The sequence below is a fragment of the Rhinolophus sinicus genome, chromosome 17 (assembly GCF_057876585.1).
Source record: "Rhinolophus sinicus isolate RSI-liver-muscle chromosome 17, RSI-T2T, whole genome shotgun sequence".
In the NCBI taxonomy this organism is placed as follows: domain Eukaryota; kingdom Metazoa; phylum Chordata; class Mammalia; order Chiroptera; family Rhinolophidae; genus Rhinolophus; species Rhinolophus sinicus.
The window spans coordinates 52,716,292-52,734,326 of NC_142517.1; the positions used below are offsets into that span (position 1 = coordinate 52,716,292).

At 36.5% G+C, this 18,035-nt stretch overlaps 1 protein-coding gene across 1 annotated transcript in view; it reads left to right on the forward strand.

Moving 5' to 3' along the window:
- The window catches only part of TPRG1 (tumor protein p63 regulated 1), a 107,727-nt gene extending 99,633 nt beyond the window's left edge, over positions 1 to 8,094 (forward strand). The window contains exon 5 of the mRNA XM_074337140.2: positions 7,675 to 8,094. Within this exon, the coding sequence (XP_074193241.1) occupies positions 7,675 to 7,869 (195 nt within the window). The 3' untranslated portion in view covers positions 7,870 to 8,094. The remainder of the gene's footprint in view (positions 1 to 7,674) is intronic.
- The last annotated feature ends 9,941 nt before the right edge of the window (positions 8,095 to 18,035 follow it).

The window sequence follows — 18,035 nt, forward strand, 5'->3', positions numbered from 1 at the left end:
GTCTGCCTCTCCTTCAGTGTACTGCTTGTTCTGTCTTTCTGGCCCCTCCCACTTTTAGAGGGCTCACAGAAATGACTAGAAATAAAGTGCATCTGACTCTAACGAAATGCCAAGTTCATTGGGTATGAAACTGTGTCAGAAGTTCTTTTCATTACTTAGATTCTGAGACAACAAAGGATTCTCATGAAATGAAACTTATGATGATGACTGAGGAAGCATTCAGTAATCTAATTTGAAAAACATTTATTGATCGATGAAAAAGCATCTTGACAATCCAGAGGTCATTGGCAATGGAAGTGTTAAGGTGAATGGGACTTTGGCCTTTAGGAAGCCATATTTTAATATGATGACAATGATTTATTGACAATATTTATTAATTATTAGTAATAGGCTTCCTTTCTGGCCTTTGCAACATGACTCCAAATTCTAGTCTCATCACATTTGACTTCCCCAACTCTTCTGAAATATCTGATCATGTGCGTACACACACAGAGAGCTTATATACAAACCTCTTATTTATTAATGTTGGTTTAATCTTTACAAAATACAAAGGGTACTAAAAATGTATGTATATTTTAAGAAAGGAAAAAACTGTATTAAAATATATACCGATAGCAAAAGATGAATACAAGCCACGTTTGACTTCTGTAATTACAAGAGGTGCTCAAAGCGGTTACCATCAATTTCCAGACACTTCTGATTATGGTGAACATTATTTGGTAGACTTCTGTGGCGAGTGTGTAAATTGTTCCAACCCCATAGCAGAAGAGAAGCAGAACTTGTTGCTCTGAGAGGCCTCCTGGATCTTTCCTTGTGCACGTCACACACAGTGCTATGCATGTCAAACTTACCACAAATATGTGCAATTGTTAGGCATATTGGAGGTTCTGTTGCGTACTCACACCTCCATTGTTGTTGTACTTCCACAACATTCTCGAATTTCAAATACCACTTCAAAATGGTCTTGCGCTCCTGGAACGACAACCGTGCTTCCGCCATTTTCTTTGATTGTCCTGCCTGTCACATGGTGACGATAGCATTCATTTGATTAACGCTGTCCATTGAGCGAATGCCATACTACACTTGCTACTATAATTCAATTCAACTTTGAAAAGTAATATATAGATAACATCTCTTAAAATGTGTATGCGTTTTTTGGCACCCGCATATATTTTTGGTGCTATTAATAGCCATATTTTACAGAAAAGGAACTATAAAATTCAGAGAGGTTAGATAACTTGCCCAAAGTCACACAGCTAGTGAGTGCCATATTTGCAAATTAAGGCCAGGTCTATTTGGTCTCAATACTCCTGTTACATCGTGCTATACTTTCTTTAGTTCTGTGGTTCTCAACAGGGGATCATTTTGCCCTTGGAGGACATTTGGTAATGTCTGGAGATAATTTTGGTTGTCACACCTGGGGTGGGATGCTACTGGTTTCTAGTGGATAGAAGCTAGGGATTCTTCTTAACATCTTAAAATTCAGAGGACATCATCCCCTTCAGCAAAGAGTTATCCGGCCCAAAATAGCAATAATCCCAAGGTAGAGAAATCTTGGTTTAGTTGTATAGACAGACAGCCTCTTAATTCTTAGAAAACTGAATGAAATATTTGAGTGGAGGTATAAATGAAATGTAATAGAACAAAAAATTAACTTTTTCTTTAAATGTGTGGGATGACATTATGGGATAGATAGGATTTGAACTTGGTTTTGAAAGATGAATAGAAACATGGGCATTATAGATCTTTGTGGATTGAATAGTCAGAGCTAGAGTTTCCTACGCAAGCTTAGTACAGCATTGGGTTTTTTTTTAAATGTTTTTTTAAAAAAAGCCTTTTTAAAATAGAATCTTATTCAGACCCCAAATATACAAAACTGATAAAAATAGAACAGCTCTAACTGATGTGATTGCCGGAACTGAAGCAGGTAACCTGCTCGGCTTCTTCCTTTTCTTCCACACCCTCTCACCAAACCCTTAAGACTCTGTTGTCCCAACATTATTAATAAAGGAACTTCCTTTCTTTTCAAAAGAATCCTGGTTTGAATGATAAATTTTATGGTCACCCACCTTATAAGGAAATCTAGTGTTCCAAGGAACATGGTTTGAAAATTCCTGAGTCTGATTATTTCTTCTCTCCCTTTTGAAAATAAGGAACACAGATACTTTCCTAAATATTAGAATTTTACTGCTTATAGTAGTAGTATTTTATAACAGAATGGACTTTAGGACTTAAGTCGGGAGACCTGGGTCCAAGACCTTGCTCTGTTGCTTAATAGTCATTTAGCATTGGACACATCTTGGAACACTTGACCCTCAGTTAAGCTATTAGACCCCTTGTACATTGCTCCTAGTATGTAGCATCTTGTCCAACAAAAATTTTCTAAATTTGTTGATTTCTAACGCCCGCCTTATGTCTTATCTTGTTTAGGCTATTAACTTCACCTTATGAATATTGTCCTTGAATTCTGGATCTATAATTATGATTATGGATTTTTTAACTATAGACATGGATATTTACATCTATATATTCTTCATGGTCCAGGCTCATGTCTCCAGCTGACTATTGTAAATCTGTAAGAGGCTTACTGGTTAGACATCTCAAACAACACACATCTCATACAGAATCCTTGATCCCTGCACCTCACCACTTCCAAACCTTATTGCCACAGCTTTTCCAGCTCAGTACTGATATCACTACCTACCCAACTACTCAGACCAAAATCTAGATGTCATCTTTGATTCCTCAGTTCTCATCACCTCCTATATTCAATCAGACCAGCACGTTCTGCTGCTCTATTTCGAAGAGAAAAAAAAAAAATTCCCAATTCAATCAGTTCCCATGTTCACCACTGCTGTCTTGTCCAAGCCACAATCATCTCTTGCCTGGAGTACTGAACGGACCTACAAACTTGTCTTACCTTCCTCCTTCCATTCTTAAACCTAACAGTAAATTCTCCAAACAGCAGCCAGAATTATTTTAAAAACAAAACAAAAACCAAACATACAACATTAAACTTGTCCTTGAAACCACTTTGATTCAAAGTTCCTAAGATGACCCACAAGATTCTTCATGCCTAATACTCGGACCTCCTTCTTTTGATCATGATAATCCAGTCTTACAGGCATTTTCCGTGTTCCTTAAATAAACTAAGCATCCCTACCTCACAGCCTTAGCAATGCTGTTATTTTCTTCCTAGAATACCTTCTCTAAATGGCTGCCTCTTTTTTATCATTTGGGCCTCAGTTCAAGGCTTCCTTAGAAAGCGTTGCCCTGAATATGATATATAAAGTAACTCTCAATCCCATTACTCTCTATCCCTTTACAACATTTTATTTTCCTCCTAGAATTTATCGATATCAAAATCACTTGTATCTATTTTTGCTTTTTGTCTCATACCACAAGAATGTAAGTTCCACGAGAACAGGATTCTTTCCTGTCTACTTACAGCACTTAGAGCATACCTGGAGTAGAATGCAAGTGCTTCATCAATATTTTTTGAATGATTTTAGATACCTTTTCATCTGATAAGTGATCAAGGTTAAGACCATCACCACTAGTAATGAGACATACAGGCATTGTGAGCCTGCAAAATGAGGCAGTGACAGGATTCAACGTAGTTTCTGCAGTATCTTTGCCAAAAACAAAACAAAACAAAACAAAACAAAACAAAAAACAGACCTCAATCTAATCATGAGAAAACATCAGATAAATCCAAGTTAAGAGATAGTCTACAAAATAACTGACCAGTATTCATCAAAAGTTCCAAGATCATGAAAACAGTGGAAAGACTGAGAAACTTTGACAGTGTAGAGGAAAATAGAAGAACAATGAAATGTATAAAGAGATCGTGGACTGAATGCTGGAACAGATGGAGGACATTAAGAAAAACACAACAAAAAACAGTGAAATTTGAACAAGGTCTGTAGTTTAGTTAATATTATTGCACCGATGTTGAATTTCCAGGTTTTGATGACTATATTATAGTTATGTAAGTTGTTAGAACAGTTTGAATGACCGGTACATGGGAACTCTACTTATTTTCTGTAAGTCTAAAATTATTTCAAAATAAAAAGATTTTAAAACCTAAATTAAGAAAAAAGTTGTAATTAGTAGTTCCTTAAGATTGTCGAAGTTTTCAATTAATCATGGAGAAATGTTTAAAAGTAAAACAGATTCACGAAAACATTGTTATTTTACTTCTCTTACCTCTATATCTTAATATAAACCGGTATCAAAATGATACAAACATTAGTAAATTTTCATTAATATTGCATTTTCTGACATGCATTACATTGAGGCAATTGAGTTCATTGAATAATTTTCCATTCAAAACAGTTAAACACTTTTCAATTTTTAAATGTTTTTTTCTGAAAAATTCCACTGAATGGATTCTTCCTTTTGCAACATTTACAACAAAAATTTGATTCTTGTGCATTTTAAATATAGCTATTATACATTTTCTTCTGAAGATGTTATTTTTAATATTATTTTCCTGAGTGTGATTTTAGTTGTTAATTCCACTTTGTGTTTAACTCTGTTAAGACTAACTCTTCTCGTGCCAAATTTTGCTTCTTAATGTTAAAAATTATATGTGATTTTTCAGTTTGTTTACCAGCTATATGTTTACCCAATGCCATTTTGTTTTATCTGTGTTTAATTTTGGTAATGATGTTGTATGCTGGGTTTCTCTTCTGGAAAGTTAGTATTTTTCCCTTTATAATTGATAAATGTCTTGGAGGAGATACTTTGATGCTCAAGCCATGTTTTTTGAGTAGAATCTATGGTTTCTAAGTAGAATTTAATGTATCCTTTAGCATCTTTGTTACTTTAGAAAAGCATATATCACAGTTTTAAAATAAGTGCTTTCTGAAGTCTGTGATACATATTAAAGAAATTGGCACTCAAAGTATGGAATTCAAGGGAATCGAATTAAAGAAGCTGAAATCTTTTCTGCCTATAAATAATGTTAATATTTATATCTATGAATAATATGCTTTACAAAATACATTCAAATAATTCACTTAAATACATACAACAGTCTGATTAATTTAGTTTTATATTGTTATTATTATTATTTTCCCATTTTCGGATGTGTAAACTAAGGCTCAGTGAGATTAAATTATTTTTCCAAGGTCTAACCATCAGTTACTGATAGTGCAAGGAAACATACCCGGTCCCTCTATATGTAATCCAAAGCATTTCCCCATTATACACGGTGATGACATGGATGTGCTCAGATAGCAATGAGTTCCACAGCATTGGATATAATTATGTAGAGGAATGTGGCTTCTTGGTGAGGATGTGGCAAGACAAATGAAACATTAGATGAGTGGCTAGAATTGGTAAAATTAAGATCACTTCTGACTTTGAAATTCCATGATTTTAAAACACAGAGATTAAAAGCCCATGTTATTAAATTATTCTTCCTTTTTTGCTGTTCCTCTTTTGGAAGTTGAAGAAAGAAAACTTTTTTCTGCTTTTCTTATCCAATTAACTAAAGCACTGATAGAGTTGGTTGAAAGTATGTCTTTCCTTCGAGAATCCCCCATATTATGTACCTATAGTTTGTTTATTCAGTAACCCATATTTAGATCCCTTTTAAGGTGTCAAAGAGCGTGCAGGTACTGGTAATAAGAGGTACCTTCTGTCTATTTTTGTTGCTATTCAAGAAACGCATGGAGAACAAACAAAACCCTACTTGTCTGTTAGATTCTTTAACATCAAGGAAGTGAGCATAGTTTTTTAAAATTAATGTTTTTTATATTATCCAATTAGGTAAATATTACTTTAAAGAAAAGTAGAGGGAAAATACCTTAGTTTATTGTAAAAAATCCACAGATATTCAGGTATTCAAGCAAATTCTATGTTGTCTTATAATCAATCACTGTTTTTCTTCTGATATTATCTAGGCAACAGATTTTAATGTCTCTTATAAAAAGAGCAAACTGCAGCTCAAAAAGGGAAAGGAAATTTACAGTGTCACACTGCTAGCAAATTACAGAAGCTTCATTTGCATGACTTTTTCCCCCCTTTCTTATTTTCTTGCTTATGGGTTTGGTCAATTACCAACACTAGATACATTCTAGATTCTAAATTCTAAACCAAATGTGGAGAAGTGGTTTGTCTGAGATCAATTCGGTATAAAATTAAGAATCCAGGATAAAACCTACATAGAAAATTGAATTATGGTAAAAGATTTCTTTGTTGAAGCATCACTCTTGTTTTAGTCTCTTAAAGAAAAGATTGGCCTCCTGATAGAGAAATGAGAAGAACAATTTATATAGTACGCTTAATAATTTGAATTGATATTGGAATATATTCTAAGAGTTTTCATTTCGATTAATGATCCAGTTGCCTAGGAAACAGATTTGGATCTCATTGTGAGTAGGCCCTTATTCCAACTGTTTTCTGTTGTTTTTTTTAAACTATGATACAGAAAGTGAAGTGACTTTGGATAAATCATTTACCTTTATGAGCCTTGGTTTCTAACATGGAAATGATGATAACTTCTGTTACCTACCTGATAGGTTTATATTTGAATGAGATAATGGATATAAAATAGCTTAATGGAAATACAAAGGTATGAACTTTTTCAGTTCTTTTCCTTGTTTATATCTCTGGAATGCTCCCTGCATTATTCTCCTCTTCACTCAATTTGACTTGGCTTGACCAAAAGAAGGAATTTTTTTTTTCACTCATTTAACTTAAAAGTTCACTGTAGGCTGATCTAGTAATTCAAATACCTTTATGAAGAATTCATATCTCTCCATGTCTTAGTTCTTTCACCTTTGTTGGCTTCATTCTCAGTCAAATTCTCCCCATGTGTAGCAAAAATGACCATGCATACCTCCCAGGCTTGTAGTCTTTGCAATCACATTGGTCATGTACCCATCCCTGAACCAATGTCTGTAACCAGAGGAATGGATTCCTCTAATTGGTTAGACTTCAGTTATGTGCTAAAGTCAGTTGCATTTAAACTACTTGACCTCGATGGAAGAGGATGACTCTCCATAGGAAAATTGAAATACTCTTATTAGTAGAAGAATCTCAAATGGTGGAAAGGATACTGGGTTGGAAAACAGCAGATGTCAAGGAGGCCCTCCCTTACCCATTTCACTGGTTGAAACCCTATGAACCCTTAAAGGATTGTCTCAAGAGTTGCCTTTTCAAGTCATTCCTGATTCTCTTACCATGTATGATTTCTCCCTCTTTTGTGTTCCTTTAGCATCTTACGCCTCTTTGTGCTATTTATTTTTGGGAGTTTTGTATAATCATTACAAATTCATTTCTTAGATTATTAGAGCGTCAATTCTGTGAAGGCAGAGACTGTATCCTCCTTGTCTTTAAATCTTCAGTAGCACACAACAGGTGTCTGATTCGTAATAGATTATTGGCAAACATTTATTAAACTCGTTTCTTAGGGTTGTACAAATTATGAATAATAAAAATAAACAAGATAAAGCAGGTGATTTTATCTCCATCATTTATTAACTGATTAATTCATTAAAAGAGTAACAGAAGCAACGTTAACAATTCTGAGAAACAATTCCAGTTTAAGAAGTAAGAATAACTGCGGCCCCCGAATGTGGTCAACTTTTGTAAGGACTGCCTGGGGATTGGGTTCATCTGGACCATCTGCAGTCACTAACTCTGCCTTCTTTTCCTCTTCAGTTGTCTGGGTTCACATCTAAGCTTGTTCCAGCTATCCAGAATGCACTCAAGAGTTCCAGTGGATCTGAAAGAGGAAAGGGACTGATGGTGTTAACTGAACCCATTTTGATTGAGACCTACATGGGGCTGATGTCATTCATTGGAAACCGCAACAAACTTGGTTATTCCCTTGCCCGTGGGAGTATTGGTTTTTGAGACTCTCTTTGATCTATAAGTACATCATCTCTAGATGTATCATTATTGAAGATTTTGGTTCAGCTCCCATATTTTTGGACTGAAACAACTACTTTTAAATAGTATTGCATGCTTTTGAATATTTAGTACCTTAGGAAATCTAAACAGCTTGATTAGACTGATAGATGCACACTTCAGACCTCACATAATGATAATCAAATTTCCTAAAACCAGAAAAGAAATTCTCCTAAGCCCATCAGATAATGTTATCAAATAAATACCTGATCATAACTCAGGCCAGACTCTGGGTTCTTGCTCATCTGTCTTCTAAATGTAGGCATTTTCCAAGTCTTGATCTTCTGCCTTCTGATGATGATCTTGTCTTTCATTGGAGTCTCACTGTCTATATTATTTTAGCTACTCTTTTTATTAGAATGAGTTCCAAATACATATTTGCACCCTTGATATTTCTTCAAGAGTCAATTTTGCACGTGTGTGTATATATATATATATATATATATATATATATATATATATATATATATATGTCAGTGATGGCCTCTCACATTCAGCATCTTCAAATTCATGGATTTCTCTGTGGCATTTTTATGGCCCAGTCATCATCCTAGAAATCCATCAGTTTTGAATTCCCTGCCAAATACCTCCCATGTAGTAGCTGTCTTAGTCTGTATGGGCTGATATAACAACACCACAGATTGGATGGGTTATAAACAATTGAAATTTATTTCTCACTGCTCTAGAGGCTGGAATTCTGTTTGAGATCAGGGTGCCAGGATGGTCAGGTGAGGGCACTCTTCTGAGGTTGCAGGCTTCTTGTTATACCCTCACATGGTAAAGGGGCAAAGGTGTTCTCTTGTGCTTCTTTTATAAGGGTATTAATCTCATTCATGAGGGCTCTGCCCTTATAGCCTAATCACTGTCCAAAGGCCCCATTTCTTAATACCATCATATTAAACTTTAGGATTTCAACATATAAAATTTGGGGGGACACAAACATTCCCACCATAGCAGAACCACGTCTGTATGTGGCTTAGCATTGTACCCGAAAGCCCAGATATTCAACTGTTCATTCTTCTTTCAAAATGTTCATATACTCCTTCTCCTTTCCATTCTCACAGGTATATTATTAGATCAACTTTTTAATTCTGTTCACCTGGATAATAGCTATAGCCTGCTTTTTTTGTTTTTTTTTGTTTTAAAGGTCATCGTCTTTTAATTGGTATCCTCACTCCAAGGCTGACCCTCTTCTAATCTCTCCTGCTCTTGGTTGCCAGAGTCCTAAAGCACAATTTGATTATATAATTCCCTAAGAAGTTTCAATAGCTCATTTCCCTTTGCAGTTTTCTGTTCAAACATTTTTTTTTTCTATAGCAGACCCTTTTTCGTTCTAATAGATGCCCAATATGTAAAACGGATAAAAGAAGGGCCAACATGATTAAAGGGGAGGTGGGAATGCCACTGGTCTTTTTATTTGGGTCTCAGAGGGGCCTCCTATGGAATGTCCATGGATCCAGAGGGTTTTGCAGTTTCCAAAAGAGGTATCATAAGTTTGATTAGGAATAGGAGTACATACAAGAGGTGTTAAGTAGAAGCAGATCATCATAAAAATGTCACAGTCAGCCATCTTTTTAACCTGCTCTTTTTTTTTTTAATTTTGTTAAATGTGTTAGGGTGATCTTGATTTACAAGATTATATAATTTTGTCCTAACTCATTCTATATTTCAATTGCTCTTTTCTCTCTTAGTTCTTCTTCATCTCTCCTTGACTTATGTCTAATTTTGAACAACTTGGGAGATTATCTCATCTTTTATCATCTCTTCAAGTTTCTTTTATTTTTCTATTTTTCAATTTTATTTTTAATTTATTTTGAAAAGAATGTTGAACACTGTAAATATTATAATCAACTCTTTGCCTGTCCCAAGATCCAAAGTTGAGACACCTTGGTTGGTATTCAAATGAAAAATTCCAAGTAATTTTTCTTTTTTCTTATGTGGAGTCTATTTTGAAGTCTTTTCTTTGGAAAAACTTACTTCCTCAATTCCAAAGATCTGTCTGCCCTCTGATACATTTGCAAACATCAATTTGATGCAAGCATTGAAAGCCCAAGCCTTGAATAAACCTCATTTTATTTTGTCTTTGTTTACTTCCATTAGTGTTTCTCTCCCTCCCTCTCTTTCCCCTTCCCAGCACCCACTTTTTCCCCCCATGATGGCAAATATTGTTACAGTCCCCAAGGCAGGGAACTTCTATTCAGACTGTAAAAGGAAATGTTGAAATTCTTAGCTGTCCTGTCAACAGTAGTGGAATGAAAAGTCGTTGGATTGTTTTGGCAGTCATTCTGAAGTAGACATAATTGGCAAATTATTATAACACTGCTGCCCGAAAATCCCCATTTGCCTCAAGATAGTGGCATTTGTTGGCAGAAGCCTCTGAAATGTCCAGCCTATTCTTTTGAGTTACCATTTAAGGATCAGCCTGACAATTGTCTTCTTTCTGCACAGTTGTCCCCTTTGTAACCTAAGTAGGACTGTTCCCAAATGACCCTCTAAACGACACAGTGCATCATCAATGGAATCAAATCAGAAAAGATGAGAGGAGGCAGATGTCTCTTAGCCCTGAGGTCCAGTCTGTAACAACAGGGTAAGCATTTAATAAGACCAAAGTTGTTTACTGTAGAGAAAAGTGAACTCAGAGATGACAGGACACCTATCTTGATTATTTTGCAAAGACTGTCCTCTGGGACATCCCATAAAGTAATAAACGGGATCTAGAAAGCAGGATTATGATCATGAGAGAATACAGGAATTTGGATGACAATTTAAGATAAGAATCAACTTCTAACCATTAGAAATGTCCAAAAACTGAATGGCTTGCTCCTTGAAATAGTAAGCCCCCTATTGCTTGATGTGTTCAAGTAGGGACAGATAACGTAGATATTGTGAAAGGATTGCTGAAGAGATGATTGATGTAATCCTTTAACCTATGATTTTTATGTTTCTTCAAATAATTGTTTCTATTGATTAGGTTAGTAGACTAATTTTTAAAAATTTTTTTTGGAAAGAATTGAATCTGTCCTGTGAGATCCTGGAAAATTACCTTAACTTTTTAATTTCCCCACCTGCAAAATAGAGACAATGATACCTCTTCTGCCTTCTTAATAAAATTCTTGTGAGAACTCAATGAAATGAGGTTAAATTATTTTATTAAATAAAAAGCATTGAGTATCTGACTCAATGATATATAGAGTGATATGACTTTTGCAGCAGAAAGTGGGGCAACATCCATGGGGACTAAATTCAGCTCTTTCTGGGAATGGTTTCTTGGTCACTGTGGACACACTGACCATCATTTTCTCATTTGATACTTGGGATTCTCATTTTCCCTTAAGCTCAACACACATCCACAAACCAGGGGACCTATATGTGTGCCTGGGCTTTTCCTTTGCACTATCATTTGAACTATACCAATAAAGTTTCCAAAAGGGGCATGGTAAATTTGATTGGGAATAGGATTAGATACTAGAGCTGTTAAGTACCAAGCATGTTATCATTCAAATGTCATAATCAGCCAGCTTTTTTATCTGATCATTTAAAAAAAAATTATTACATTTATTGGGGTGACTTTGGTTAGTAAGATTATATAGGTTTCAAGTGCATAATTCTAATACGACATTTGTATAGTACATTGTGCGCTCATCACCCAAAGTCAATTCTCCTTCTATCACCTTATATTTGACCCTCTTTACCCTCTAGTGGGAATTTTCAGGAATACCCACTAGGAAATCCCCAGTAAGTCTCCTTTCAGAAACTGCTTGAACATTTCTATTGTGACAGCTTGCTCAGTCTTCTGATATATCTTGGGCAGTTTTGATGGTTACAAAATTCTCCTTTTGTTGATTTAGATCCTATAAAGTCCATCTGCCATCTCTTTCACTTAAAAAATGTTCTTATGCGAGAGTAGGTTCAACTTGGGTTTCCATATCAGGATGTGGGACATTTGGGTACAGAGGCAAGGATGATTAATTCTCTACCCTCAACAAGAAGGGGAGTGATAAAGAATCACCATGCCTGACTTCCCAGTGGGCAATAGGATATATTTAGACAGACTGACCTTTGGCCAGTCCCTAAAGCAGAAAAACAAACAAACAAACAAAAATAAGGAAAAAAAATAACATGAGTTTTGGGTCCTTTGCCTTGAGGCCCATTCTCATCCATTTGCTGAAGCATTACTAAGAAAGCCAATTCACAGAACCATGGAGCTAAGGGAGCATAGAAATCACCAGTGCTTTTATTTCATAGAGCAAAGACCTAGAAACTGGAAGAGAATTGCTCAAAAAGCAGATGATGAATTTTTGGCAATATTGGGATTAGATTCTAAACTTTCCAATTTCCTATTCCTGGTCCACTGCTTTTTCCATATATCTCCATTCCCAGGGAAAGACATGCCATCTTAATCATAGTTGCTAGGTTAATTCTGAGGTGAGGAAAAAATAGGTCACTGTTGTTTAGAGGGAATTTCCAGAAATTACCTGTATTTTCTTAAAGGCTAAGGTCACTCATAGAGCTCTCTGATTTCCTACCTGATCAAAAAGCCCAAACAAAGCTGCGGAAGCCAGCACAGCCAGCAGATATTTTGTAAGGTGGCTTTACCTCTGCCTGGCATTTTGTAGGGCAGGAGAGGGGAGGGCAAACGTATTAAATTTAGGCTTGAAAGCTCCTTAGAAATTCTTTGCACACAAGAGACCAAGTTGGAGAAAAGAAGATGACTCGTGCCAAGGGGAAGAAAGAGAGAGGCTAATACCTGTGGTTTTCAAAGGTTAACAACAACAAAAAAAGCCCAAGTATTTGCACAGGGATGAATGCTCATTGGCTCTTGGCCAACAATTATACAAGGGCTTGTGCCCACATCCTGTAGCTGTGGTTTAGGGACGCTGCTCATGAGTGACTTCTTATGCTTAGTGGCAGGAAACTTGAGTCACTGATGTGTAAACTCACCTTTGGTCTGCACCTCCCACAACGTGCTCCGAAGGCACTTAGGGGGCCAGGTCTCCTGATTTTCTTGGAGATACCAGTTCCTCAGAGCCTAAGGAAAAACTCCCTTTGAGGTCTTGGGAGTGACAGAGACTTGATATACTTATTCCACTCGATTGTAGCAACCCCTTAGGATAATTCTGTTGCCACAAGGAGGAATTACGATATGCTCTGCTAAACCTTCACTTTAGCCTCAAAACAAAGACAAAAAATGTGAGCTATATTTCATTTCAGGACTGCAACCATTGTGAAATAGGAGAGAGTCATGAGGCTCCTCCTGAGCCTAGATCTTGCATCTGATGAACTATTTTATGCTCAATTATAAAGGTTCTTATAATCTTGTAAACATCTCACAAGTCTCCTTTGGAGTGAAGACAGCTGGAATTTGCAAGAAGTTGCTCAAAAAGCAGATGGTGAATTTTCTGGTAATACTCGGATTAGAGTCTAAAACTTCCAATTTCTTATTTCTGGCCCACCGCCCTTTCCATAGATCTCCATTCCCAGGGAAAGGCATGCTATCAAAATCCATGTATCGTCATTGCTGGTTAATTTGAGGTGAGAAAATAATAGGTCCAGTTTAACTCTTGTGCTTTTAGATATATATGAGAGATCATAATGCTGCAGTATTGGATGGAGAATATGTTGGGATCAAGTTCTCTAAACCACCACCTTCTCTCTCACATCCTGTCCACAATGCCTACCACATGCATCTCAGAAATTCCTTGTTCTTTCACATTTTCTGCTCCCTCTTTCTGGAATAACTGAATTGGAGATTGGAAGGGACCTTAAAAAGTCATCTAGTTTAGCCTCCTACCTATTACAGGAATGTGCTTAACCAAAACACACAGCAGATGCAGACTCAGCTTCTGCAAAAACATTCCCAAGACAGAGAATCCTGAGCTTTTCCACAGCAGCCAGTTCTACTCCTGAGCAGCTGCAACAAGAAGTTTTTCTGAATATTGCATCCAAATCTTCCTCCCTGGAAAAGTATCTATTTGATCCTTCTTCTTCCTTTGACGTTATCCAAAATAAATCAATCTCCTGTTTCATGTGGTTATACTTTAATTAAAAGCATCTAACTGGTGCTTTCCCAACCAAGTAGTTTTATTTTTGTTTTTTTGATACAGAACCCTCAGTTACCACGGCCATTCTTCATGTGATGGATTATCTGGAACCCTTATTGAACTTGTTTGAGAACTATTCTATTTGGTTAATGTTTCTTTTTCAATATTATTTTCAACATTGGCATGGCAGTTCAAACATAGGCTGAGTGTGCAGATTAGAGTGCAGTTATTCTTCATTTGCCAATATACCATTATTCATGAAATCTAAGTTTTCTTTATTATCACATGAAACTTAGGTCAGGTTTATAATATATATAATATATAATTTTTTGCTAATTTAGTAATCTAAGGGACAAATGAGACCACTTAAGTATGGATTACTCATCGTGAACCTATGTAATGCCTAATAAGCATTGTTTTTCCTTTTGGATCTTTGAATTTATTTGTTAATTTTTTTTTCTTTTTTCTTTTTCTTTCTTTCTTTTTTGCTAAAGTGTCTAATATTTTATCCTGAGTCAGTGTCAAACTTACTCTTCTATAGTATCTGGCAATAAACATTATTTTTAAGTTGGTTATTTCTATCTTCAGTCTAGAGAACAAGGTGAGCATGGTTTCCATGATGGAAAGCTGAGGCAAAGCAATGCTCAGAATGGTGTGACCCACAGAGAACTTTGGTATAGGTTAATTGATCGTTTTATCCTTAGAACAAAAAACTGATGCACAGCCCACCCAAGTCTTATTTGATCTGTGTAAGCAGAAGAGAACTGAAGTCGGACTTGAATCTGAACCTGCCTCCCTAGGATAGTATGATCCCCACTGAATCCAGATTGCCCAAATTAATGGCAACAGTTCCCACTACCACTCTTCGCCTACAGAGAATAGCTCAGTGCTTTTTAAGAATGTTGGGATTCCTCTCACAAATGTATTTCTCATGGCCTTGATGAAGGAAGTATCTCTGGACCTTCTTAGGGGACATAGAAGGTAGGTGAGAAGGTCTTACATACTAAATCCACATTAGCCTCCCCATCTCCCGAAGTCTTTGAATGACTTTCTCTGGCATTTCAAATTTGTTCAGTATATACTTCCTTTGGGCCCATGTTTGAGTCAATTAATCAAGCAAACCTTTAGGGCCATTTTTAGCAGCTCAAACACATTGAATCCGAAATCTTAGCCTAGTGTACTCTAATCAATAAATTTTGTCTTCTCCAACATTATATTTCTTCCACCCTGAACTTACTTTGGGGTCAGTTCCCATATATGCTCTCCAGTTTGCTGTTGGTATCAACTGGCAAAACCTCACATTTATTTTGGGGTATATTACACCTTGTCACAAAGAAGCTGAATTTGGTTATACTTGTAAGTCTAGAAAATGCCGAATGAGCATGAATTATTGCACATTTCATCAACTGTTGACTCCACCTACAGTTATTGATCCAGATGTGTGTGTGTGTGTGTGTGTGTGTGTGTGTGTGTGTGTGTGTGTGTGTTTTGTTTGTTTGGAAAAAAACTACATTCCCTAGCACCTGGTAGGCAGTTATTGATATGATGAGTTTTTGTTTTATTTTTTTCTTTTCCCAATTATTAAAGATCACCAGAGGCAGTTTGCTTTCAGCTGTCAGGATCAGCAATGCACTCAGGGTTCTATCAACTTTCCAAACCTATGTTACATTCTGGTTAAAATAGAACTTGATCATCTATCTCTCTGTTCCACTGATCTATTTCACTGATGATATTATGTTGATTTAATCAGGTGAACAAGAAGTAGCAAGTATTCTAACATTTGTGTGACACATGCCTGAAAATATACCCCTCCCTTCAAAATTCTGGGGCTTTTGTCACCAAACATCACACTGTTGACTTTTCTAGGTTATCAGTGGTCTGAGACATGTCAGGATACATCTCCTAAGGCATTTGGAAATTTTCTGTTCTTCTATTGCTAAGAAAGAACCACAATGCCTAATAGGGTTCTTTAGATTTTGGAAGCAACATATACCTCACTTGGGTCTGAACCCATTGACCAAGTAATCCAAAAGGTTGCTAATTTTGAGTGAGGCACAGAACAGGGGAGGATCTGGAGCAGGTTTAGTCTGCTGTGCAATCTACTTTATCACTTGGGCTACATACCTAGCAGATCCAATGGTACTTGAAGTATCTGTGGAAGGTAGAGTTCCTGCATGGAAACTTTGGCCAGCCTCTTTAGGTGAATCATTGGATAGGTCTTAGGATTTTTTTTTTTTTAATTTTGGAATATAAAGCTGTTTTTAATTAAGTATAGTTGACTTACAATATTATATTAGTTTCAGGTGTATAACATAGTGATTTGATATTTATATACATTATGAAGTGATCACCATGAGAAATCTAGTAACATCTGTCACCGTACAGAGAGTTATTGTCATGTTGATTGTATTTCGTATGCTGTACATTACATCCTTGTGAAATATTTATGTTATAACTATAAGTTTGTACCTCTAAATTCCTTTCACCTTTTTTTGCCCAATCCCCACTGCCCCACCCTCTGGCAACTATCAGTTAGTTATCTGTAAGTCTGTTTTATTTTGTTTGTTTAGTCTTTAAGATTCTACATGTAACTGAAATTATACAGTATTTGTCTTTCTCTGACTTATTTCACTTAGCATAATACCCTTGAAGTCCTTAGGCTAGACCTTAGGATTTTAAGCAAAGATATGCCATTCTCCCAGATAACATTTTTTTTTCTTTTGCTTTGCTACTGGGTCCTAGTGGAGACAAGCACTTGATCATAGGCCACCAAGTGGTAACACAGCCTAAACTGCCCATATCTGTGGTTTCATGGAGAGTTCCCTACAATCAATGGACTGAGGAAAAAATGTTGAACTTGATTGACAAATGGTTCTGTATGATATGCTCCATCACCTGAAAGTGGACAGCTGTGGCACCCACTCCATGGTTTTCCTGAAAGACAGTGGTGAAAGAAATCCCTTGTAGTGAGCAGTGTACATGGAATGCCATTCTATATCCTGCTTCAAGACTTTCCACTTTACAAATGAAGAAACTGAGATCTGGAGTAGTGATCTGGCCTAGTTACTGTCAAACATACCTCACAAAGCCTCCACATGATGCCGCTTTTCCATTCTGCCAATATCAGGTTGGGTTCAGTTTCATATACTATAAACCATTTCACTATGAAATTAAGTACTTATAATGTTATTAGAAAGGCTAGAGGTAGAAGCTTTAGGCTGGACTCTAGAAGTGATTCCCTGAACAACCCTACAAAATTGGCCCACCGAACGATTAGTTATCTCTGCCATTCGCAGGGATCTAGCAAATTAGGAGGTTGCTTTCCCAACAGCGGACACCAGGGTCGCACTGCACCTTAGCTGCAATCTACTGATCAGGAGATTCCATTAGACCTACTGGCTCCACGGCCACATTACATCTACCAGGTCTGCACTAGCAAAATGAATGTGACACATTCTGCTCCCTTTCTCATTTATCCTGAAGCAGGACATGGGAAGGGCATTCCATTTTTTCCTCTTAATAGTAACTGCCAGAATTTATTGCATGTTTATAGGTACCAGGCATTGTTCTAAGGTCTTTTCATTCACTACATCTATAAGTCCTCAGATGCCTCTCAAGAATAAATTAATATCACAAACTCTACGAGTATATTGAAATGAAGAAAGCAAAATACAAAGAGGCTAAGAAACTTGGCTAAATTGTGTACTCATAGGTAGGAGACCCAAATTAAGTTAGAACTTAATCCCCTCTGAAATCTAGTTACAAAGGAACCTGAAAATTATAATAGCTTCCTAATTTCTGCAGTGCCAAAGACCCTCGAGCACAAGATTAGAACAGATGTTGAGCTGGTCCTTCTACTGGACCCACAACTTGACTTATATGAAACATAGCTGTTAAACTATATTCTACCCTGATTGACTGTGGACTCCTTGAAGGTATCCCGATTTCTCCTCTAACACAGACCTTTCCATATAGTAGGCAATCAGTACATGCATTTTGTGATCCTGATGTCATAGGCGTTTTGACTTCAACTCATTTCAGTAGCACGTTTTAAGCTTCTGTGAAACCACT